At 45.4% G+C, this 24262-nt stretch overlaps 2 protein-coding genes across 4 annotated transcripts in view; one reads left to right on the top strand and one right to left on the bottom strand.

Moving 5' to 3' along the window:
• Positions 1-24262, top strand: part of ORC5 (origin recognition complex subunit 5) — a 1223002-nt gene that overhangs the window by 430926 nt on the left and 767814 nt on the right. The gene's annotated exons all lie outside the window — the stretch shown is intronic.
• LHFPL3 (LHFPL tetraspan subfamily member 3) overlaps positions 1-24262 on the bottom strand; it is a 552997-nt gene that overhangs the window by 39247 nt on the left and 489488 nt on the right. Inside the window, exon 3 of one of the 3 annotated variants that reach the window (XM_021063498.2) lies at positions 10531-10578. The exons of 1 other annotated variant lie outside the window; for it this stretch is intronic. In XM_021063498.2, the coding sequence (XP_020919157.1) occupies positions 10562-10578 (17 nt within the window). In that variant the 3' untranslated portion in view covers positions 10531-10561. The remainder of the gene's footprint in view (positions 1-10530; positions 10579-24262) is intronic. One more of the 3 variants, XM_021063499.2, reaches the window with a different exon arrangement.

Here is a 24262-nt window from a genome sequence, read left to right as displayed (position 1 = left end):
CTCTTGCAGCCTGAGATTGTCTTAAGTCCTCCAAACATGCAGGGTGTCCCTGATCAGAGAAGCCGTAAGGGTGGGTTAACTTGCAGACCCTGGCACAATGCCCAGGTCACAGTGCATCCTCAGTGCATGAGGACTTGGGAGAAGGAGTTGTTGAGAGAGACCTGCTCTCAACCTCTGGGAATTACAAAGCATACAAATTAGTCTTACAGAGCAAGGGATTTAGATTCTCACGCATACAATGGAACCATTGAATTCTTAGGCTTTGAAAGTACAATAATTCACTGAAATTGATGAAAGTGTTTGGAGGTCAGTGGTTCTCAAATCTTATTACCTAAGAGTCTCCTGGTTAAACTAAAAAATTCCCAAAGAATCAGAATTGGTAGATCTGGGCAGAATTGGTAGATCTGGGCAGAAAGCAGACATCAGTATTTTTTTTTTTTTCCTTTGTATACCTGTTGCACTTGCAGCCTATGCAGGTTCCAAGGCTAGAGGTCAAATCAGTCTCAGCTGCCAGCCTACACCATAGCCACATTAAAGCCAGATCCAAGCCACATCTGTGATCTAAGAGCCTTCACTGAGAAACTCTATTGGTTACTTCAGAATGTGATGGCTGTTGCTCTAAGGGCAAGAACCTTTTTGTTCTTTTACTTTTGGGTTTCCTTCTTCTTTCTCCAGTGGGTCAAAGAATGATAGGATTGAAGTGATCTTGGGTCCTAGATTGGGCTGGGAAAACCTGGGCCCAAGCAAGTTCTGCTGTTGCATAAGCATGGACATGGTTAAAAGATTTGCCACAAAGATCTCGAGTTATTTGGAACTCTATGCCTGAAAAACATCCAGAAGCACTAGTCTTCTGGATTGTTAAGCTAGAAGCCTATCCGTTTCTCAGTCTGACATTTCAGGAGGATTGTATTTTTTCTTTCAGGATTAAAAGAAGAAATACTCTGCAAGGCTATTATAAATAATTCAAAATCCAAGAGGGCTTAATGTGAACCATAAGAATATGACCTGCTGTTGCACTCCAAGTCCAAAAAGAATGTGTCCTGATCAGCATTAAAGAGTATATTACTAGGAAATAAATGCTAGGCCCATCAGTCTGCAGGGAAGACGTGTCTGTGGATCTCCATGATTTTTCTAAGGAATTAAAGTGGTCCAGAGTCTGGATGCTACCTTCGACCTCAAGTGGAGGCCACCAGCCTGCTCCATCACGACAGGGCGGTACATGGCGTCACTCTCACTTCCCCACTAATCTGTTGTTGAAAATGTTGCCTTGAAAGGCAATTATTAATCAGAACTAATTTAACAGGCTGTTAATGCCAGGAATGAAATTTTTCTTCAATTTGCAAAGCTGGGATAAGCTGATCAAGGAGAATGGAGCGATTTCACAGGAAATACATTAAGCTTCCCATGCCTGCCTAAAGAGCTTACCAGGGTTCACGAGGTGCAGAGAAAGGTGTGTTTGAGTGGATACATTACCCGTCCATGGAGAGTAATTATGAGGGATTTATGCATCATAGCAGGCCTCGATTTAGACAAAATTTTCTTAACCTGGAACGAAGGGTCAAGATGCAATATTCTCTTTCAAAAAAATTTTGCTTAAAATGTAGCCCCACAAATTTTACCTAGACAAACGGTGCTCCAGAAATGATATTTTCTGCACTTAAATCTGCTTTATTTACCTTTTTCATTCTAAAACTCTGAGGAGTTACGAGCTTATTAATTATCTTTTGAGGCGCCAGACTTCACATAGGAGGCTGATAAATGACCTAAGTCATTCACAGTATACTGGAAATACAGACAATTTGTGTTGAGTGTGAGAAGTTAACATTCTTGAGGACTTTGTTCATAAATTAATGAACTGACCTTACTCTGGAACTTCCACACCGCCCAGTGCAGACATGAGGTTACCTAGAAATGTGATGGGTGCTTATCTAAAAGCAAACTCTCCCCTCCCCCACCGCCACCTCTTAGGTTTCCTCCTGTTTCTTTCTTTTTTTTTTTTTCTCCTGTAGATGTATGGATACTAAGCTTAAATTAACTTTATGGAGTTTCCGTAGTGGCTCAGTTGGTTCGATCCCTGACCTCGCTCAGTGGGTTTAGGATCTGTTGCTGTGAGCTGTGGTGTAGGTCGCAGACACAGTTCAGATCCCACGTTGCTGTGGCTCTGGTGTAGCCCAGCGGCTACAGCTCCAACTGGACCTCTAGCCTAGGAACCTCCATCTGCCGCAGGTGCGGCCCTAAAAAGATAGACAATAAAATAAAATAAAATAAAATAAAATAACCTTTAGTCATAGATTGGGAACCTTTCCCCAAACAGGATTAGAATTTTCTCTGTTGACACTGCATAAGATTTGATGTGATTGTCTTCAAGTCACAAGGGGCTGTGAGCTATGTCATTTGCAGGCTCAGCGTTAGATGAAAATTGTTCAAAAAGCAGAAAAAAGTGCCATTAAAGATATTGAAATAGGCAGTTTTTTCTTTTTTCCTGTGGTTGCTCTTGCCTTCTCATTTCTTTTTTTCCTTTTATCCTTATTGTGGTAATTTGCACATAAAATAAAATTCGACACAAACTTTTTTTTACACATACATATCACACGTACACTTTGAGCGTATAGCTCAGTGGCATTCAATACACTCCTGTTGCTGTGCAACTACCAGGTCATGGTGTTTTTAATTTGCTATTTAATGTCATTCTAGGTAAATTAAAATTGAAAATTGAAATGGTTGGCATGACTATTACCATTCATTTATACATTATGCCATGTCTGTTTTATTTTTTAACATTTATTTATTTATCTTGTGTCTTTTAGGGCCATACCCACGGCACATGGAGGTTCCCAGGCTAGGGGTCAAATCAGAGCTGCTGGTGCCGGCCTACACCACAGCCACAGCAATGCCAGATCTGAGCCTTATCTGCGACCTAAACCACAACTCATGGCAAAGACGGATCCTTAATCCACTGAGCAAGGCCAGGGATCGAACCCTCATCCTCATGGATACTAGTTGGGTTTGTAAACCATCAAGCCACGACAGTGGTTTGTTTTAAACGCAAATTTCAACCATGACTTGAAAAGACACATGTACTCCAATGTACATTGCAGCACTATATACAATAGCCAAGACATGGAAACAACCTAAATGTCCATTGACAGAGGAGTGGATAAAGAAGATGTGGTACATATACACAATGGAATATTACTCAGCCACTAAAAGGAAAGAAATAACGGCATTTGCAGCAACATGGATGGACCTAGAAATTATCATGCTAAGTGAAGTCAGTCAGACAATGAGACACCAACATCAAATGCTTTCACTTACATGTGGAATCTAAAAAAAGGACACAATGAACTTCTTTGCAGAACAGATACTGACTCACAGACTTTGAAAAACTTATGGTTTCCGAATGAGATGGGTAGGGGGATGCACTGAGGGTTTGGGATGGAAATGTTACAAAACTAGGTTGTGATGATTGTTGTACAACTATAAATGCAATAAAATTCACTGAGTAATTAAAAAAATAAAATGCTTGTTAAAAAAATCAATAAATTAAATAGTTAAAAAAACTCCGCAATTTTCAGAGCATTGAACTCATTTGTGCAATCATTGAAATCACACCAACATATTGTGTCCCTGGAGGGTGCCTTGAGCTGGCCAGAAAAAAGCAAACACAGGCAAATTCAGGAGAGTTGGGGAGGAAGAGAGGGTCCCCCAGGCACAGAGCGGGCTCGAGAGAGAGGCTGGGGGTGGGCTTCTGGCTTAGAGACTCATAGGTGCCCAGGAGCCCTGCCCTGTCCTGTGTGCCCTCTCAGGCCTGACTGCAGCTGGTTTCCCCCCTCCCACCAGCTGGTGGATGGACACATTGTTCCCTGCCTTGGGGCAGGCTCTGGGGAATGTCCCCTTCCCACCGTGGGATACATGGGTGGATGGGTAATCCCCAGGGTACTGCAGCCTCTGTACTAAATCAGTGGATCAAGGGTGGGCGACAGGTTCCTTCCTCATTGCGTTGTGACCTCCTACCCGGTGCCCACAGACCCATTGCAGCACCACCTGTCTTGGGTGGCACAGCCCCTGCTATGACCTGCCCCAAGATACTGTAGGATAGTTGCACCCACTGTGACCTTCCCCACCTGCATCTGTGCCCTTCCTGGGGCAGAAGGTGCCGGTGGTCACAGGGCAGACAGAAGGAGGGGAGGAACCAGGTTCCAGGGGGCAGGCAACTGGGCAGAGAACCCATCCTCGGGGAGCCGGCGCCACAGGGTGGGGGTGGGGAGAGGGAGGAGGGAGGGGGAAGCAGCAGGAAGCAGGGCACCCTGAATAGTCTCCGAGCCTCCCCACCACTCTGCATGCTCTGTTCACCACTGGCCCATCAGACTTCACCTCCTGGGGCTGTGGAGCATTCAAACCCCAGCACAGGGCCCTTTGGAGCTTGGACCCCTGTAGGATTTCACTGGTCCTGCACTCATGGTGCCCTGGGTACAAGAGCAAAGAACAAGGATAAAGAGGAAAATTGGCACGGCCCACCAGCAAGGTTGGCCTCCCTCATTCCCAGCTACAAAACTGGGTCCTTCCTGACCCAGGAACATCTCTAGGAAGTATGGATTTATTTATTTATTCTCTGGACAAGAGCCTTCCCTTGTCTTTACTACTGCCCTATGTTTAGCATCACCCTCTTTTTCTTTTCTTCCTCCTCCTCTCTTTCTTGCTGATTCAGGATTTTAAGTCCAGGGCAGTGGCCTGGCCCCCAACTGATGGGGCAGTGCAGGCTGCATTCCTAGACCCAGAGTGAGGTTAAAATTTGACACTATCTGTGGCTTCCCTGGGGCTTTTCCTTGCTGCTCTTCCCTTCCTTACTTTCTTTCTGTCTCCCACTGTCTCAGCCAGGGGAGATGGGAGATCTGTCTTTTAATTATGCTTTATAGCAAATTAAGGTGACATTCGCTGCCTGGCAGGATGCCGGTGGCTTCAGCAGTTAATGCTGGTGAGGCTCTTTGAGCTCCTGGGTAGGGTGAAGGCAGGGATGCTTTTCAGGATTATGGGAGGCCCAACGAGAAGAAAGAAGAGGGGTGAAAGCTGGAGAAGTTCATAGAAACAGAGGAAAGGTGGCAAAGGGAGCATGGGACATGGGTCAGGGGAAGAAGATAGAAAGAAGGTGGCAATGAAGAGTGGAGGAAGGAAGGGAGGGAGCCAGAGAGCCAGCGTTTTGCCTGCTTTACCCATGTGATTTCAAAGACCAGAGGCTTGACCTGGCAAAGCTGTTGCCCCTAAACGGATGATCCCCGAGCACTCAGGTGCCTGGATAAGGACTGAGAATCCTAGGTGGCGACAGATTGTCAGCATCACACCTCTTGTTCTGCTCCCATCAGATCCTTGAAAATGTGATTCTGCTTATGAGTCTTCCCAGAGCACAGCCCAATGATTTAGTGCCCTGTGAAGGTGTGGGTGCTCTGGAAAGAACTGGGGCGGGGGGTGGTGGTTAAATGAGACAGAGGATGAACGATGGCACTTTCCCCCCAGCCCTGAGCTTGGACCCAGCGCTGGATTGAGAAGAGTTGGGACTTTTCATTTGCAAGAATCTTCACATAAATGAGCTCTACTTTTTCCAGGGTGATCAATGCAGAGGGTATACAAGCCCAGTGTCCTCATAACCTCAAAACCGTTTCCTCCTGGCAGCATTCTTTTTTTTTTTTTTTTTTGTGCCTTTTCTAGGGCCGCACCTGCGGCATATGGAGATTCCCAGGCTAGGGGTCCAATCAGAGCTGTAGCCGCTGGCCACAGCCACAACCACAGCAACTTGAGATCCAAGCTGCGTCTGCAACCTATACCACAGCTCACGGCAACGCTGGATCCTTAACCCACTGGGCAAGGCCAGGGATCGAACCGCAACCTCATGGTTCCTAGTCGGATTCGTTAACCACTGAGCCACGACGGGAACTCCCCTCCCAGCAGTATTCTAATGAACCAGTGCCTTGGGTCTTGTTGTGACAGTACCACTAAATCTGATATTGTTCGAGAAGGGCACCTTGTTATCTGATGGACTCTCTGCCCAGAGATGGCACACGCTTGTTGGTCGAGCCTGGCACATCACCCAGAGTGCCAGACTCCCAGGGAGCCGCAGGTTTCCTGTTCTTTCTCTTCCCTCAGTGATTAGCATCTCTTTCCAGAGAAAGATTCCACATTTGTACTGTGATACAGATTCCACTAAGATTTTCCTCATGGAATTTGCTAAAGCTCATTTGCTGAGGGAACAGTATGACCCCCTTCAAAGACTTGGAGCATCTGATACGTTTTCTGAGGTTTTTCTCATGGCTAGTGAGATGGGAGAACAGTATTTATCTTTAAGTCAAGAGAGAAAGCTAAACTCTGCTGGTGAAGGTGGCCCTGCTCATTTCAGAACAGATTTCCTCAAAACAGTGGTGTGTGGATCTAACTGCATCAGAATTACATGGAGTGATGGTTTCAGAATCAGATTTCCACATCCCTACTGAAGAACTACTAAATCTCTGTGGCTGAGGGATCAGCATCCACATTTACATAAGCTGAGAGGGCGTTCCCTGGTGGTTCCGTGGGTTAAGGATCCAGCATTGTCACTGCTACGGTGCAGGTTCAATTCCTGGCCTGGGGACTTTCGCATGCCGTGGGGGAGGCCAAATTAACTAAGCTGAGAGTTTGTCATCATGTACATACTGACATTTGTGAATCAGTGCTTGGGGCAGAGGGTCTCAAAGCTTACTGAGCCTCAGAGGCACCTGGAAGCCTATAAAACACAGGTGGCTGGTCTCCACTCACAGAGTTTCTGATTCAGTAGGTCTAGCACAGGGCCTGAGAACCTGTATTTCTTTTCTTTTTTAATGCTGCACCTATGGCATATGGAAGTTTCCAGGTTAGGGGCTGAATAGGTGCTGCAGCTGCTGGCCTATGCCACAGCCACAGCCACAGCAACTCGGGATCCAAGATATAACTGCGACCTACACCACAGCTCAAGGCAATGCCAGATCCTTAACCCACTGAGTGAGGCCAGGGATTGAACCCATATCCTCATGGATAGTAGTCAGAACTTTAACTCGCTGAGCCACAATGGAAATTCCAAAAACATGCATTTCTAACAAGTTCCTGGGTGATGGTGATGCTGCTGGTCTGGGGACCACACTTTGAAAACTACTGGGTTAGACCAATTAAAACAATTTAGCCTTGTGCCAGTCAGGTGTAACTCACTGTTCTCAGGAAGCCCCAAGGATCAGAGTGTGGGAGGCTGTAGCAGTGGAGGGCTGGTGTTCTGTCCCTTTGGGAGATGAATGTCTAGGGAAGCAGTGCCAGGCCACCTGGCCCCCAAGCCAGCCAGGTCTACACAGGGACCCCGGGGACAAATATGGGTTGGTATGTGTGTCTGCCAGATAAGAAGGATTCTGGCCGCTGACTCTTCAGACTCTCGGGAGCTCAGTTTGGTTTCGGGGAACAGTGGGATGATAGGTTTGTTTTAGGGCAAGGCATGAAGGATTGGCCAAATCTAGCACTTCCAGTGGATCCCAGAACTAAGCCAGGATAAACCAGAAGCACAAAAGAGGGCAGAGTCCTCATCACCATGGCTAATAGGCAGCTAGGCATGTTCTCATGGCAACAGGCCACCAGGCCCTGGGCCATTTCAGAGTCTTTAGGTATGTGATGCTCTCTTTCCTCTGCTGACAAAGAGTTTCATGCTGAGGACTCCAAAGACCTCTGTGGATGTGCTTGGCTGTGGCTTGGGAGAGCCCACAGTGACGGCTTCCTTCCCTCCTGCTTCAGACTCCTGTAGTTACCAGTATGGCCACTAGAGGTCTCAGCAGGACAATGATTATTTCAGGAAGGGGCGAGGAAGAACCTGGAAGAAGCCAGAAAAGTGCCTTTTCCATAGGCCTCCAGGCTCTTCTCATGACCTCTGCCTGCCTGTCCAGTATCTTCAACATGACAACGGGTCTTGCTTGGGTGCCCAAGGATGTACCGTTCCTCTTCAAGTTGCACTACAGGCATCATGGGAGAAGGAATGTAACACCACGGCAATGAGAGTTGACAAGGGGCCCAGTTCTGTACAAAATTTCCAACAACTGCTCCCTCCCAGTGACATGGTTGATTGGCATTTTTCAGTCTTAAGTGAAGCACGCCACAAATGCAGCTTTAAGAGCCCTCTAGTACAACCCTTCCAGCCAGATTTGCTGCCTGCACAGCCCCCACGCCACCAAAATGCTAGCGCTGAAAATTTATCCTGGTAATATTTCCTGGCATTAGCAGAGTTCTGACCACTTGGTCAGGAGCATTAGATCCCAACAAGTGCACAGGAACTTATCCATCTCTGTTATTACCCTGCTGGGTCCGGCTCTTCCCACCTAGTTTTGAATCAGCCTCAAATCCAGGGAAGATGGCTGCAGACCTGATGGGCTAGCTTGGAAAAAAGTTGTATGTTAAGCCAAACTTGATCTGTGGAAATCCACATAGGCCAAATGTTAAGTCAGTGATGATTCTTTGCTTTATGAAAAAGGATTCATGGACTTAACCATGGAAAAAGAAAGCCCCGTTAAAATGACAATTGCACGTTTTGTTAACCTCTGCATTTCTCAAATTTTAGGCAAACAAGGAGTGTATTCCACACCTCTGCTGGAAGGGGGCATGTGTGGATTGCTACCCTTGCTTTAATTGGCTTTCAAATGATTCTTGGACTGCCTCAGCGACTCCCCTGCCCATTAGCTCAGTAAGCGATACACTGAAATGAGAAAATGCGACTTTGTTCACCTGCTGAGTCTCCCTAAGTGCCAGGGCTCTAAGAGGCAGGGTCTTGGAAAGGAGAGAGGCGGATACCAGCCAGATAACCCCAGGCTGCCAAAATCACATATCTGGGATGATCCACCTCCATGTTACAGGTCTGTGGAAGGGGGGCAGGGTACTGGCCTCTCACCTACATCTCATCATATCTTTCCTCAGGTAGCAACAGAGACTCGCAGGGCTCTTGCTCCCATAGGCTGTCCCCGATTACACAGCCTGACTATAGCTTTTTCTGTCATCCTACAGTGGGCAGCAAACCCTGCTGGGAGGATGCTGCATGGAAACAGCCCAAGGTTAGCATCACACTCAACATCATGTACTATCTGATGTCAGACTCATTTTAGAGACGAGGAGCCCAAGGTCCAGAGGGGCAGGGTAACTTTCCCAAGCTCACCCAGATGTGCTGTGGCAGAGCCAGGACTGGGCTCCGGGGGCCCTTCTTGGGATAGGCACCTTTTCGTTCATTTCCTGTGTACCAGGTTCCCTCCCAGTGAGAAATGAGCAGGGACAGAACACTGATAGACTGCTTCCATGCAAACAGGAGAACTGAGTTTTAATCCAGGCTCTGCCTCATCTGGGCAAGGTACTTTCCCTCTGGAAGCCTCAGTCATTGTCTGTGACTTAAGGGGTTTGGAGTGGGTCTCTAAGGGCTTGTCAGGCCCAGGCTTGTGCAAGTGTAAATGCTGGGTTGGGGTCCCAACACCACAGGGGACTCAGTGCTCAGTCACATCTCATGAGAACTCCTGCAATTTTAAAGTCTTGTCCTCTCTGGCAGCTCACTTGTCAAGTTCCTCCCTCACTAGTTCCCTTCCGACACACACTTGCAACCTCAAGGAGGTTGAGAACAAGAGGAGGTTACAATCCTGAAATCATGGTCAGTGGGGAAAGCCTGTACAGCGAGACAAGATTCTCTTTGTCAGGCACAGGTTCCTGCTCCCCATTTGTTTATTCTGTGAATTTAGTTCATCACACACTGAAGTTTACTCAAAGGAGAAACCTAGTTTATGTAGATTCAAGGAACACCAAAAGGGATTGTGTGTATGCGTGTGTATACAATGAAGGGCCAGTATGACCCATGTTTGGCTTAAAAACCATTATCGTTAAATCAATTATAATTTACTACAAAAGGGAAAAAACTCATTATCCTTTCTCGTTCATAATCACAGTTTTGTTCGATATGTGTATATGTGTCCATCATATATATCAGAGAAAACAATAAACAAATGGGAAGATTCCTACTGTTTGTCTCCATGGCTCATGTTAGACCTGTCACACGGTACTGATTATCACATGGCATCCACTCCTGCAAAGACTCAGAGCAATCATCTGTTTAGGCTGGTGGCCCCAGAAGAACCTGGCATAGCAAAGGTGCCATGGGCGACCATGGCCTGCCTGAGGGGCAGAATGCTGCTGTGAGAAAGTGGACACAGGCCCAGGATCCTGAACTCTGACGAGAGGAGGGTTCATTGTCAGAGAACAATAACCAAACGCATTCCCCAGTGTCCCCAGCTCCTTTCCAGGGAGATGCCCGGCTGACAGCTCCGGGAATTGTGGGAGAGAGAAAACACAAATATAAAATCAGGAACAAAGACACAAGCTCTATGGCTGGAAAGTGACAGTTCATGCGGCCCCAGTGCCAAGCGGCAAAAGCAGGAATCAGAAGCGCGGAGCAAACATGCGGGGATGGAAGGCAGAAGCGCACGAGACACAGCCAGACCCATGGGGAGCCATGCTCACACTTACATGGCGTGGTCTCACACTACCTGAGTGTGCTTTAAGCATTTCCATCATCTGAGAGTTTGGGAGGGAAAAACAGAATGGTTAAAGGTCAAATACATGAAGAGCTCGCACTTTATTTTTAAAAGTTAAACACAACAATGTCATTTCTGGCCATCACATTCTGGTGTGCAGAGAGATACATATGATGATTTATAGCGGTGAGAAGCACGGTTCTGAGAGCCAGATGTGGTTTCATAACTGGGTTTTGCCGCTTGTAGCTGTGTGACTCTGGGCATTGTCTTATCTCTCTGTGCCTCAATTTCCTCATCTATAAAATGGGTCTAATCTTAGCACTTCATAAGACTGTGGTGAGGATGGAATGAATGAGTACATGTAAAACACCTGGAACAGTCCTATTCAATGCTAAGTATTACCTAAGTATTAGCCATCATTTTTTTTTCTTCTTTTGGCTGCCTTGCAGCATATGGAGTTCCTGGGCTAGGGATTGAATCTGAGCTGGAGTTGTGACCAATGCCGCAGCTGTAGAAACGCTGGATTCTTAACCCACTGTGCTAGGCTGGGGATCGAACTTGCATCCCTGCCACTGCAGAGACACTGGTGATCCTGTTGTGCGACAGTGGGAACTCGTATTATTGTTATTTTGATCTTTGGCTTCCTCAGGCAATACCACCCAGGTTAGATAATCAAAAATCAACAGGAAGCCAAGGACTCAGTGAGAATTTTAGATGCTTAATAAGAAAAACAATAGAAGAAATCAAAATATTCAGGAGAAAAAAAAGACAAAGTTAGAAATGCACAAGTTAAGCAACATTTTATGTGTTGTTACAATTCTTCAAGGATATCATTTTATATCGCAAAGCTTTTTTTTTTTTTTTTTCCATTTTCAATTGCATCCATGGCATATGTAAGTTCCTGGTCCAGGGCCAGGCTGGGGATTGAACCGGCAATGCCACAGCAGGAACTCCCTAATTAGCTTTTTAAGAAAGATAAATAAAAACAACAGCACACACATGGATCAATGGCAATCCCGAGGCGTGGTTCACGGTGGACAATTCAAGGCTGTGTACACATCATCAGCTGTTCCTTCGGACTGATGGCGTTTGATGTGTTCTAACTGTACCAAGTAGCACACTAGGGCAGACATCTCCCCTCCATCCTTTGTCAGAACCATTCTGTCAGCTTTGACCTCTCTGGGTAGGATACTGTGGTCAAGGAGTATGGGACCTCAGTCTAAAAGGAACTTGCAAGTAAAGTGCTCCAAGGATGACCTGGGCCGAGTCTGCCTTTGCCCATCACAGCCTGCATGCCCGGGGGTCAGGGCCAGGGTCTTGCTAGTTCTTCACCTGCCCCCAGAGCAAATCCCCTCCCCCACCTCCATCTCCTGGTGGAACATCTGCACACAGAGACAGGTCTTATGTACAAACATGGGGCACTCAATGGGACCCAGGTTCCTGGGCTGTCCCGTCTGACCCAGCGTCGCCCGATTCCTTCCTCTCTGACACCTCGAATGTCCTGCTTCCCATTTCACCGTCTCCTGACTTTTCTCATCTGGCTGCTACCTGACTATGTCACTTCCTATTCGTCACTGGTCTGAGAAGGTTTCCAGCGTGGAAGCTGGAGGCTTCTCCCTGTCACTTAGAGTTTCCTCACGCCTTTTCTCCCTTCCTCAAAGTCAGGGAGGACTGTGTTGGTCCTTACTGGGAGGTGAGCATTGATAGGAAGCGATGCGATTCTTTGTAGAGTTGAAAAGTTGGGTGCTAAAAGCATCATTTCAAATAAGAAATTAAAAGCAATGTCGGAAGACGTCGGCTGGTCAAACACAGAAGGGAAGGATGACAAGGAAGACACCAGGGTCTGTTTAGCAGCCTGGCTTGACCGACTCTGCCAGGAAGGGTGAGTCATAGGCTGTCTGGGTGGGGGGCATGCTCACCCCTGGAGTACAGACCCCATGAGGGTTCTCGGCTTCCACAGAAGTGCTTTCTCCCCCCAAGTAGGGGTGTGTGTGTGTGTGTGTGTGTGTGTGTGTGTGTGTGTGTGTGTGTATGCATGCATGCAACCACAGATTGCTGTGCTCTGAGAAGGCCTCTGCTTTGAGCAGAATTTTAACCTGGATAATATTCTCTTGGGTCAATGTAACCCTAGCTGCCCGCTGGCCTGTAGGCTCCTAAAGGGTGGGTCTGGGTCCTTCTTTCTCGGGTAGCCTCTCACTCTATCAAGCACAGCAGGCCCCCCACTGCAGGGGTGGGTTATGGCTGCCGGTGATCCCCACTTCATCTGTCTGGCAGGGAGGCTGGCTTTTTAAAGACACCCCCTTAGATCTTTCCCAGTAACGGGTGCTGTTTCAAGGACATAGATTGCAGTGCCTGGGCTCTGGAATACAGAGAGACACCTAGATTCGTTCAATACCCCTTTGAAGGGATGCTATTTATGTCATCATGGTGCTGCTCAGGCAAAATTACAAATGAGAGGAAGGGGCAGGGATACTTACAGAAGCAAAGGGATTTCCAACCAGAAAAAGGAGGTCTAATGAACTGATGTTTGCAGCAACAGAGACATTTAAAGAGAATGATTAAGCAATTAGCCAAATTAGAACCAGAATGGGAAATACAAGATGATTTTAAAGGGAACCATTTCAAATAAGTCATTCTCTGGCTTTGGAGGGCTTTCATTCCATGTCACCCAGAAGATCATTCTTTTAACAGAAGAGACAGAGGCAGTTGCATTTTTCTGGCTGAGGGGACAAGCAATGCCACATCTCCCAGAGAATCAGTGATCCCGTGAGGCCACAAGACCGCATCTGGAGGGCTGGCACCCGTGGTGCAGTGAAGCCAGCTGTGGCATCGTCACCCTACATGGTGTGAGTTTTTGTAAAGAGTTCAATGGCAGAAGCTCCTAAGTTCTGCTCTGAGGCCCAGGCCTGATCTTTTCCCAAGGTGGGACAGATACTTTCAGGTGTAAGTTGTCAGCTGATTTTTCCTACATGGGGGGTAGCACACGCAGGGAAAATGCAAAAGGATGGGTTCTATCGCTAGATGATGGGCTAGTGCTGGAGTAATCTTTAGAGGATGTTGGTGCTCTATGCCTGTCTTGTCCACGTAGTCAGGTCTCAAGGCAAACCTCTTTTGGCTTCCTCTGAACTCCAAGAGTTCCCCTGCAGACCACACGTATGATAATCCAATCATGGCTGATGCAATGGGGCGAGCTTTTGCGCATCTTTCCCTAAGTGTAGGAGAGGAGTCCTTAGAGAAAAGGAATAGCGTTTCCCCTACCAAAAGGCAGTTATGGCTTGGTGGTGCCATGCACATGTGTCGCCAGCACACTGTCTCTTTGCTACAGATACAGACAGGCCTTTAACCGTCACTGCTCATATGGGACACCATTGACTGTTCAGAGGGCTCGCTATCTATGTGTTGCTCTCAGAGTAGATCAATCAATAGGCTGAGAGTCCATTCATTAAGTGCTTTTATCTCTAGCGCTCAAAACATAAAAACAGAAATAGTTTTTATGTCTAGATGTGATTAACTCACACTTAGTGAAGAGCAGTCTCATTCATTTGAAACTTTATAGAAACCAGTCCAGATATCCCTCTGAGTATTTCTTTTATATCTGGGTGATTTGCACTGAGTCCTGCGAGTCTGGGTTCTACAGTTTCATTTCCCGCTTCCCTAGGTGGTAGCAGATAATAGATGGACCGCTGAGTGTTGACTGATTTTTTTTTCCTTCAAATGCCTCACCTCCTGGGCCTCCGGTTGCTCCGTGGTGGAGGGTAACAATGAAAAGAACGGAAACAAAAGAGAGTCCTAGTGAAAACTATTTTCCCTTGAGAGGCCTTTCCGAGAAGATATACAAGATGGTGCTGTAGTTTGTAGTTAGAAATCTAGGCTGGACATGACCTTGGTAATCAATTATCCAGTCCACTGTTTCATTTTACAGATGAGGCTCAGAGAGGACAAGTGAGGGCCAGTTGGAGAGTCGGGGCTGGAGGCTGACCTCTTGACTCATTGTGCAGGACAGTCCCAGCACACCGCTTTCCATTTGCTGTAGAAAAGCCCAGTTTTCGGAGCAAGGACTACCATCAGGGAGTATAACAGGAATAGGAAGCCCAGCCTGCCCCTTGAGTTTAGAAAGGTTTAATCTCTTCATAAGCAAGCTAAGGGCAAAGTTAGGAAATCTCCATAATCCCTCCAACAAGATAGAAGTCAAATGATCTGTGTGGTTTGTTTCTAGGTCACTGATCCCCAAATTTGAACAAACTATGGACCCCTTTAAAGGAAAGTAGTCTTCTAAGACCTATGACAAATCCTCTTAACTAGCATTTGAGAAACATGTACTTAAGAAAGCTGAAGTCTCCTCCTTGGAATATTTCTCTCTTCCTTTCTCCCTTCCTCCTTTCCTTCCTTTCTTCTTTCCTCCCTTCCTCTCTCCCTTCCTCCCTTCCTTTTTTCTTTTTAGGGCCGCACCTGCAGCATGTGGAAGTTCCCAGGCTAGGGGTCCAATCGGAGCTGCAGCTGCCGGCCTACGCCACAGCCACAGAAACATGGGATCTGAGCCGCATCTGCAACCTATGCTGCAGCGACACTGGATCCTTAACCCACTGAGCAAGGCCAGGGATTGAACCTGCATCCTCATGGACACTATGTCAGGTTCTTAACCCACTGAGCCATAACGGGAACTATTGGAACATGATTTTCCACTGAGAAGTCTCACTGAGAAAAGATAAGTTTTAGCTTTATAATCAGTAACACAAAAGCACAAAACCTAAACGTTCCTATTAAACCCAAAGACCCTCATCTCCCTGCAAGCCCATGTCCCTGAAATCTGCTTTGAGAAACAGTGACCTAGCTCAGAATCCATCTCTGCTCTCTCCTCTGAGCCCATGAATGAACTTCTGCAGTTTAGATTCCTTCCATCATCGCACCTCTGGTAGCTAGTTCTTTTGTGTAGGATGGACTTTTTAGTTCACATTTTTGTAACGGGCCCTGCCTGTCCTGTTCCCCCCTTACCCTATCTTTCTCTTTCTGAATCTAGGGTCACTTTGTAATTTTCTTAATATTTGCTTTAGATGAAAATTCAGCACAATTCTGCTCTTGTGGAATGGTATTTCAATTAAAAAAATTTTTAAATTTATTTATTTATTTTGAAGGCTGAACCCATGGCATATGGAAGTTCTTGGGCCAGGGCCGGAACCCGAGCCATAGCTGTGACTTACACCATTGCTGCAGCAATACCAGATCCTTTAACCCATTGCACTGGGCCCGGGGTCAAACCACCACATCCACATCAACCTGAGCCACTGCAGTCGGATTCTTAACCCACTGCACCATGGCGGAACTCAGGAATGGTTTTTTTTTTTTTTTTTTTTTTTTTCTTTTTAGGGCCTCACCCATGGCATATGGAGGTTCCCAGGCTAGGAGTCGAATTGGAGCTACAGATGCCAGCCTACACCACAGCCACAGCAACACAGGATCCGAGCCACATCTGTGACCTACACCACAGTTCATGGCAACGCCAGATCCTTAACGCATCGTGCAAGGCCAGGGATCGAACCTGCATCCTCATGGTTCCTAGTTGGATTTGTTTCTGCTGCGCCACGACAGGAACTCTAGGAATGGTATTTTTTTTTTTTAAGCCAGTTTTCTAAAACTAAAGCAACTCAGGTTTTGAATCTGCCACCTAAGCAGCACCCGTCCCCATCTGGATTTTAGCAATGAAGTTCCATCAGTTAAAATGCACTTTAAACACCTCTGCTGGCTTCATATGGTAGTTAAGTTCCTTGTTTTACAATCTCACCAATTTAACATTGCCATCCCGTCCTCCCTCTGGGGTGACAGGTGGCTAAAAACACATTCCTCCGAGGGGGAATTTCTCTCTCCTTGACAGTCTCTCTCTGCTCCGTGTCTCACAGACAACTAGGAATGTGCCAGGGAGCTCCCCTTGGGAATATCTCTTTCCTGGCTACTCGCTTCATCTATCCTGGGTCAGAATTTTCTTTTTCGTTAAGACTGCATTCCCCAGTGGAAATGTTAAGCATGGTAGAGTATCTTCTGGGCTCTTACAGTGTTTTCGTTTATGTTTTGGATTTTATGGACAGTAATATAAAAAAAAATGGAATGGGTCCTAGTTCTACAGTGTTTTGGCTGAAAAGGAAAAAAGGAAGGATGTTTCTCCACACTGTACTTAGCCATTCCAATACAGCAGCCTCTAGTCACATGCGGCTATTTAAATTTAAATTCATTAAAATGACATGCAATTAAAAATTTAGTTGCTCAGTCTCACCGGCTACATTTCAAGTGCTCAGAACCACGTGTGTCTAGAGCACCGTACTGGACACAGCAGACAGAGAACATTTCCATCACTGCTCGTGGGGCAGTGCTGCTCTGTGACACTTACACTCTAATAAAACGTGAAGGTAAGCTGTGTACTATGTTCTAGAAGTCAAAGCCTGAAAATGACACAGTGAAAAAAAAAAAAAAAAAAGAGTTCTCATCGTGCCACAGAGGAAAGGAATCTGACTAGGAACCATGAGGTTGTAGGTTCGATCCCTGGCCTTACTCAGTGGGTTAAGGATCCTGCATTGCTGTGAGCTGTGGTGTAGGTCGCAGACACAGCTTGGATCTGGTTGCTGTGCTGTGGTGTAGGCCGGCAGCCACAGCTCCGATTCGACCCCTAGCCTGGGAACCTCCATATGCCACAGGTGTGGCCCTAAAAAGACAGAAAAAAAAAAAGACAATTAAACATAAATGGGTAAGTATGTACGTCATCTTCAGTCAAAACTCATCTGTAAAGTGCTGAGGATAATTATTTATTTTATTTAATATACAGTACAGGTGGTTGGAGTTCCTTTTGTGGCTCAGTGGGTTAAGAACCCAACAGAGTGTCTGTGAACATGTAGGTTGGATCCCTGGCCTCACTCAGTGGGTTAAGGATCCAGCATTGCTGCAAGATGTGGCACAGGTCACAGATGAAGCTCGGATCTGGCATTGCCATTGTTGTGGGGCAGGCCTGCAGCTACAGCTCCAATTCAACCTCTAGCCCAGAAATTTCCACCTGCTGCAGGTGCTGCCATAAAAAAGCAAAAGCAAAACAAAACAAGACAATACAGATGGAAGTCTGGGTGTCTTTATGTTCAAGTTAGCCACACAAAGCCATACCACTTAATTTAGATTCTAGGAAGATCAGCATTTATTAAAATGAAAAGCTAGAACTGACTTTCTCTAAATGGAGGTACATGTGTACATGGCTTGGGGATAGTGGAAGTGCATGGGGGAAATGTATCAGGAACATCTGGGAACCTGAATCAATTTGGACATTTCCTCCCCTACCCAGATAGGGTGAGGGTTTGTTGGGGAAGGGGGGGGGTTGCTGCATATGGAACTTCTGTAGTTCAAAAAAGGTCATCAAGTGATTCTCATGTGTCTTCTCCCTCCATTCCTCTGGTTGGAACCACTGCTCTCCAAAATGGCTAAGCTGGTTGGGGGAGATGTGCCTAATAACAGAATATCAAGGACGATTCATGTACAATAAAAAATATCAGTCTTTACATGGGTTGTATTAGAGTTCTCTAGAGAAGCAGAACCAATGGGAGAGAGATAGAGAAACAGAGAAATTGATAAGAATTGACTCAAGTAGTAATGGAGGCTGAGAAGTCCCATGAGCTTCTGTCTGCAGTCTGGAGAACCAGGAAACCCAGTCTGAGTCCAAATGCCTAAGAACCAGGGGAGCTGATGGTGTAAGCCCCCATCTATGTCTAAAGATCAAGAACCAGGAAGGCTGAAGAGACTTCTCAAGGGCATGAGGAGATGGATGTTCATCCGAAGCAAGAGAGTAAATTCACCCTTCCCTCAGCTTTTTGTCCTCTTCAGACCCTCAACAGATGAGATGACATCCACTCACACTGGCGAGGTGATCTTTTTCTTTTTTTTTTTTTTTTTTTTTTGTCTTTTGTCTTTTTGTCTGTTGTTGTTGTTGTTGCTGTTGTTGCTATTTCTTGGGCCGCTCCCGCGGCATATGGAGGTTCCCAGGCTAGGGGTTGAATCGGAGCTGTAGCCACCGGCCTACGCCAGAGCCACAGCAACTCGGGATCCGAGCCGCGTCTGCGACCTACACCACAGCTCACGGCAACGCCGGATCGTTAACCCACTGAGCAAGGGCAGGGACCGAACCCGCAACCTCATGGTTCCTAGTCGGATTCGTTAACCACTGCGCCACGACGGGAACTCCGAGGTGATCTTTTTCACACAGTCTACTCTGTTCTGGAAACACCCTTACAGACACACCCAGAAATGATGTCTTATTAGCTATCTGGGCATCTCTTAGCCCAGTGAAGTTGATCATATAGGTTAAGTTCTGGTCACAGGGGAGAGTCTCGTGAGCAATTTTGCATAAACATCTAAGTGGAGTGAGTAAAATCTTCTGCTTAACAAGGTTACAATCCTCCTCCAGAGCAGTGTAGTAAATACTGAAGGCAAGTTAGCAGAGCATTAAACATTTACTCATTCAAGAATTATTTATTGAATATCTAAAAATATCTGGCAAACAACTTGATATGTATAGAAACTATGATAAAATAAGTAAGGGATGATGCTGTAGTATGGCAGCTGAATTCCTGTATGGGCTTTGGAGGCAGCTTGGGTTTAAATTTGGTACACTCTAGCTGTGTGCTCAGGAAATTACATAATTCCTTCAGGGTTTAGTTTCCTGCATTACATTGGGGATAATGCTTTCACTTACCTCATGGGGCTATTTTAAGGATTTAATAATATAAGATACATATAGTAAACATTCAGTAACATTTAGTGACTAGAGTGTTATTAAAGAGCATATAGTTTAGTGAGGAAGATAAATTCACTTGATCCGTACACTTCAGTGCAGAGATGGTTGGTTCAAATGACAATGAAATGGTTTTAGGGAAGTCTGAGGTTTAATCCCCGTGTAGGTTTAATTCCTGTGTGGTCCAATCAGCTGTAGGGTAGACCAGATGCTCCTGCCTTAAACCATACCATCTCACAAATGTGGGCTGCTAGGAAGTCAGGACAATGGAATACAGACAATCAAGTGTCCCGAAACCTTTGAGCTGAGCATGATCTGAGATGGAAGTGGTTCCTTCCTTCAGAGATGAGAAGATCAAGGTTCAAAGTCAAAGTACCTTGCCAAACTTTAAACATAACCCTTTGGCAGAAGAGCTGAGGTCAGAACCTGGGGTTCCTGATTCCTTGCCCAGTGTTTGTTGTATATGCATTGACGGTTTCCTAATGGAAGAGAAATCTTTATCACCGTGAAATATTAGGAAAGATGCTTATCTTATTATCACTGGGCTGTGGGGTTATTTCCAAACACACTGCATTAGCTCCAGAGCTCAGATACCACACTGGGTGCAATTTTAATTTGTTCTCAGAAGTAAACTGACATCTGATGACACACAGAGCTCCTAGAAAAGATTCCATACAGACTCACAATCGATGACAGTCAAGTGCTCTTGGGATCTACTTTGTGCTACATCCCCATAATCAACCTGGCTCATCACTGCTCAGCAGGGGTAACCCTTCAATCCTTTCTGGAATATTGGGATGACCACACAGTGAATGAATGAAAAAATAGCATGCTGGAAGATAGGATCTAAACTTCATATTCACCACAGCCCTGATACTGTCTCTTCTGTTTTTGATTCTTAGGGCAGATGGTCAACTTCCTGCTTCAGTCCCTGCTTTCCTCTTGTCACCTCCTAAAAGCACACATGATGAAAGAACTGTGGGCTTTTCAGAATGTGATGGGCTCTTGGTCTGCCGAGCACTTCTCCCTATGTGGCTGTATGGGATAGCTTCTTCCAAAGAGAGTCAATACCTCAGCACTGAGGGCCAGCACTGTGGCAGTAAAGAGAGGTGTCAGACAGCCGGGGTGCACCTTAAGAAATTTAAGCCAGGTTATATCGCTTCCAGTTTGCAGTCATCCAATGGCTCCCATAACAGCTGGCATTAAATCTGATCTCCTTACCCTGGCTTATAAGGCCTTTGGATCCAGCCCTTGCCTACCTTCCAGCTTCATTTCATATCACTCTTCCTCCCACTTGGTACTGTCTACATAGGCCTTCTTTCTGCTCCTCATTCCCATATTTGGATCTTTGACCTTGCCTTCCCACTGCCTGGAATTCTTTCTTACGACTGTTGTTGGATCAGACTCTGCAGATTTTCACTTACATGTCACAGCCTCAGAGATGCTCCCTGAACACCTAACCTGTGGTAGCTACTTGGTCACTGTCTATGATAAGACCTGGATTAAATTCTTTGCATAGCATTTTTCATTCTCTGATATTTTCTTGCCTTTTTAAATTTATTGCCTGTCTCTTCCTTGGAGAAAAACTCCAGGAGAAGTGGGGTTTTGTCTACTTGGTTTGCTACTTTATCTCCCCCTTCTAGAACTGTGCTTAGCACATACTAGGTACTGAATAAATACTTACTGACTGAAATGAATGGATGAATAAGTGATAACCATTCGAGGATCATAGCTCATCAGAGCTTACTTTCTTGCTGGTGCTGTTTGTGCCTACAGTGAATTACCTAGGCTCTGGATGCAAACTGTGAGATGTCCTGGAGAGAAAATCTAAAAATCACTCTTGTCAGCAAAACACATGCCAAATATTGGTTGGTTGAACAATAGTTAATGGTGCTTACTTTGTGTCTGATACTAGGGTCTTTACAAGGACTCACTTATTTAATTTCAATCAATCAATCAGGCAGCACTATTCTCATTTCCATTAGTGAGGAGAAGTAAACTGAAGTTGTCACATTTCAGTCTATCACCATGGCCACATACATAGAAAATGGAAGAGCCAAGATTTGAACACAGGACATCTGAGTCCAGAAGTCACACTGTTAACTGTTACAGAAAATTCACAATGGAACCCATACAAGTGAAAAAATGCAAGGAAGGAATGAATGGCAAAGAGAAAATGCCAGCAAAGATGAATTTATATTTGCTAAGTGAATGTAAATCTGGCTGAGAATTGTCTTCATAATGTCTGTTGAGAGGAACAAATGTCTCAGCAGCATGGAGATCTACTCAAGGAATTCCTTGGGTATGTTCCATTCAAACCTCATGTAACTGAAGCTGCCTTCTCTGCCTCCAGACCTGAGCAGGTCACAGTGAATGGATTGTGCACATGCATGTTGATTAACTAGTCAAGGGAATGTTGGGAACCTATCAGCTGCCTTTTGACTTAAAGTCCCCCTTCTGTCCACCTCTTATTTGTCCAAGTGTTTGTCTCTACTGGACAGTGGCAACTAATCTGGCATCTGGACTTGCCACCTTCATCCTTCATCAGACCCCACTGATGTCTACTAGGTCTAAACACGTAATTTTAGGAAGCAATAGTGTCATGGAATATTTAAGGTCCAGAGGCAAAAGCAATGGTGATGTCCAAGGGCATGTAAGCTATAAAGGAGAGAGAGGTGAGGCTTCCGAAGGAGCTGGAAGTTCAGCCCTGATGGAATTCAGAGACAGGCAAGTCCTCCTGAGGATTTAGTTATTCTAACCATCTGGTCTGACCTTTGCGTCAGGTAGAAATACTGAACACAAAGATCCCAAGACAAGGTGGTGAGCCATGACGGGAAAGAGCTTTTTAAGGTGGATGAAGAGTATTCTAAGTGAGAAATAACAGAGTCAAAGAAATGCTCTAGGACTCAATTTGCTAGGTTAAATATGCTTTACAGGAGCATTACTCTGTGACACATTTGGACAGAATGAACATTGGTTACGAAGAAAATTCTCTCCTCAGATGTATGCACTCAGGCCCTATGAATTAATGGCACTGAATGTGTAGCTGGGAGCAAAATTTGGTACTTCATAGCTACCCATTTTTAGAAAAATGTTCAGTGGCGAATATAATACTATGGGTACTAATATCGCCCGATAGGATGATGGGCAATGCAACCAGCGTTAAATTTTCCCCCATGGAGGGCCAATGACAGTTCTCTGGTGCAGCTACACTCCCAAATATTCAAGTCTATCTTCTGCGCCAAGCTCTTTAACTGGAGCGGAAAATAACAAAGGACAGTGCCGATTTCTGTAAATTTCATTCCATTTCAAAGTTTTCGCACTGTTCCAGCTTGGTTTTCACCCATACATACTGAAATGGCAAACGACAGGAAAATAGGAGAAGCAAGGGGACTGGAAAAATTTACATAGTGCACACATCATTAGTCCCTAAATAACTGAAGGGCTGAACAGGGAGAGGGACTGAGACTGTCCACTGTATGACAGGCATTTCTTTCTGCCATCTCAGGGCATTTCCATGACATCTTTGAAGGCAGGTATTATTAATCCTCCTTTTACAGATGAGGACAGGAAGTCCAAAAGGCTTTAGTCTCTTGCCCAAAGTCCCCTAACTACTAAGCAGCAGCCAGGCTCAGTGGGGACTCAAATTCAGGGTTAGCTTCTCTGAAGACTCCACTCTATCGAGCACCCTATGTGTGTCAGACAGCATTCATAAGCACTTTTTTCTGATGCGTAAGTGTTCTATGAGACCTTACCTTATTAATCTCTGCAATTATTTTTTTTTTTTTTTTTTTTTTTTTTTTTTTTTTTAATTTTATTTTCCCACTGTACAGCAAGGGGGTCAGGTTATCCTTACATGTATACATTACAATTACAGTTTTTCCCCCACCATTTCTTCTGTTGCAACATGAGTATCTAGACATAGTTCTCAATGCTATTCAGCGGGATCTCCTTGTAAATCTATTCTAGGTTGTGACTGATAAGCCCAAGCTCCCGATCCCTCCCACTCCCTCCCCCTCCCATCAGGCAACCACAAGTCTCTTCTCCAAGTCCATGATTGATTTTCTTTTCTGAGGAGATGTTCATTTGTGCTGGATATTAGATTCCAGTTATGAGTGATATCATATGGTATTTGCCTTTGTCTTTCTGGCTCATTTCACTCAGTATGAGATTCTCTAGTTCCATCCATGTTGCTGCAAATGGCATGATGTCATCCTTTTTTATGGCTGAGTAGTATTCCATCGTGTATATATACCACATCTTCCGAATCCAATCCTCTGTCGATGGACATTTGGATTGTTTCCATGTCCTGGCTATTGTGAATAGTGCTGCAATGAACATGCGGGTGCATGTGTCTCTTTTAAGTAGAGCTTTGTCCGGATAGATGCCCAAGAGTGGGATTGCAGGGTCATATGGAAGTTCTATGTATAGATTTCTAAGGTATCTCCAAACTGTTCTCCATAGTGGCTGTACCAGTTTACATTCCCACCAACAGTGCAGGAGGGTTCCCTTTTCTCCACAGCCCCTCCAGCACTTGTTATTTGTGGATTTATTAAGGATGGCCATTCTGACTGGTGTGAGGTGGTATCTCATGGTAGTTTTGATTTGCATTTCTCTTATAATCAGCGATGTTGAGCATTTTTTCATGTGTTTGTTGGCCATCTGTATATCTTCCTTGGAGAAATGTCTATTCAGGTCTTTTGCCCATTTTTCCATTGATTGATTGGTTTTTTTGCTGTTGAGTTGTATAAGTTGCTTGTATATTCTAGAGATTAAGCCCTTGTCAGTTGCATCATTTGAAACTATTTTCTCCCATTCTGTAAGTTGTCTTTTTGTTTTCTTTTGGGTTTCCTTTGCTGTGCAAAAGCTTTTCAGTTTGATGAGGTCCCATGGGTTTATTTTTGCTCTAGTTTCTATTGCTTTGGGAGACTGACCTGAGAAAATATTCATGATGTTGATGTCAGAG

Source organism: Sus scrofa, chromosome 9, assembly GCF_054392235.1.
Source record: "Sus scrofa isolate SSC_HxYL_T2T_F1_AM1 chromosome 9, Sscrofa_HxYL_maternal_Yorkshire_Landrace_v2.0, whole genome shotgun sequence".
NCBI classification, from domain to species: Eukaryota; Metazoa; Chordata; class Mammalia; order Artiodactyla; family Suidae; genus Sus; species Sus scrofa.
Note: the sequence above shows the minus strand (reverse complement) of the source record. Positions and strands in the feature narration are given on the sequence as shown.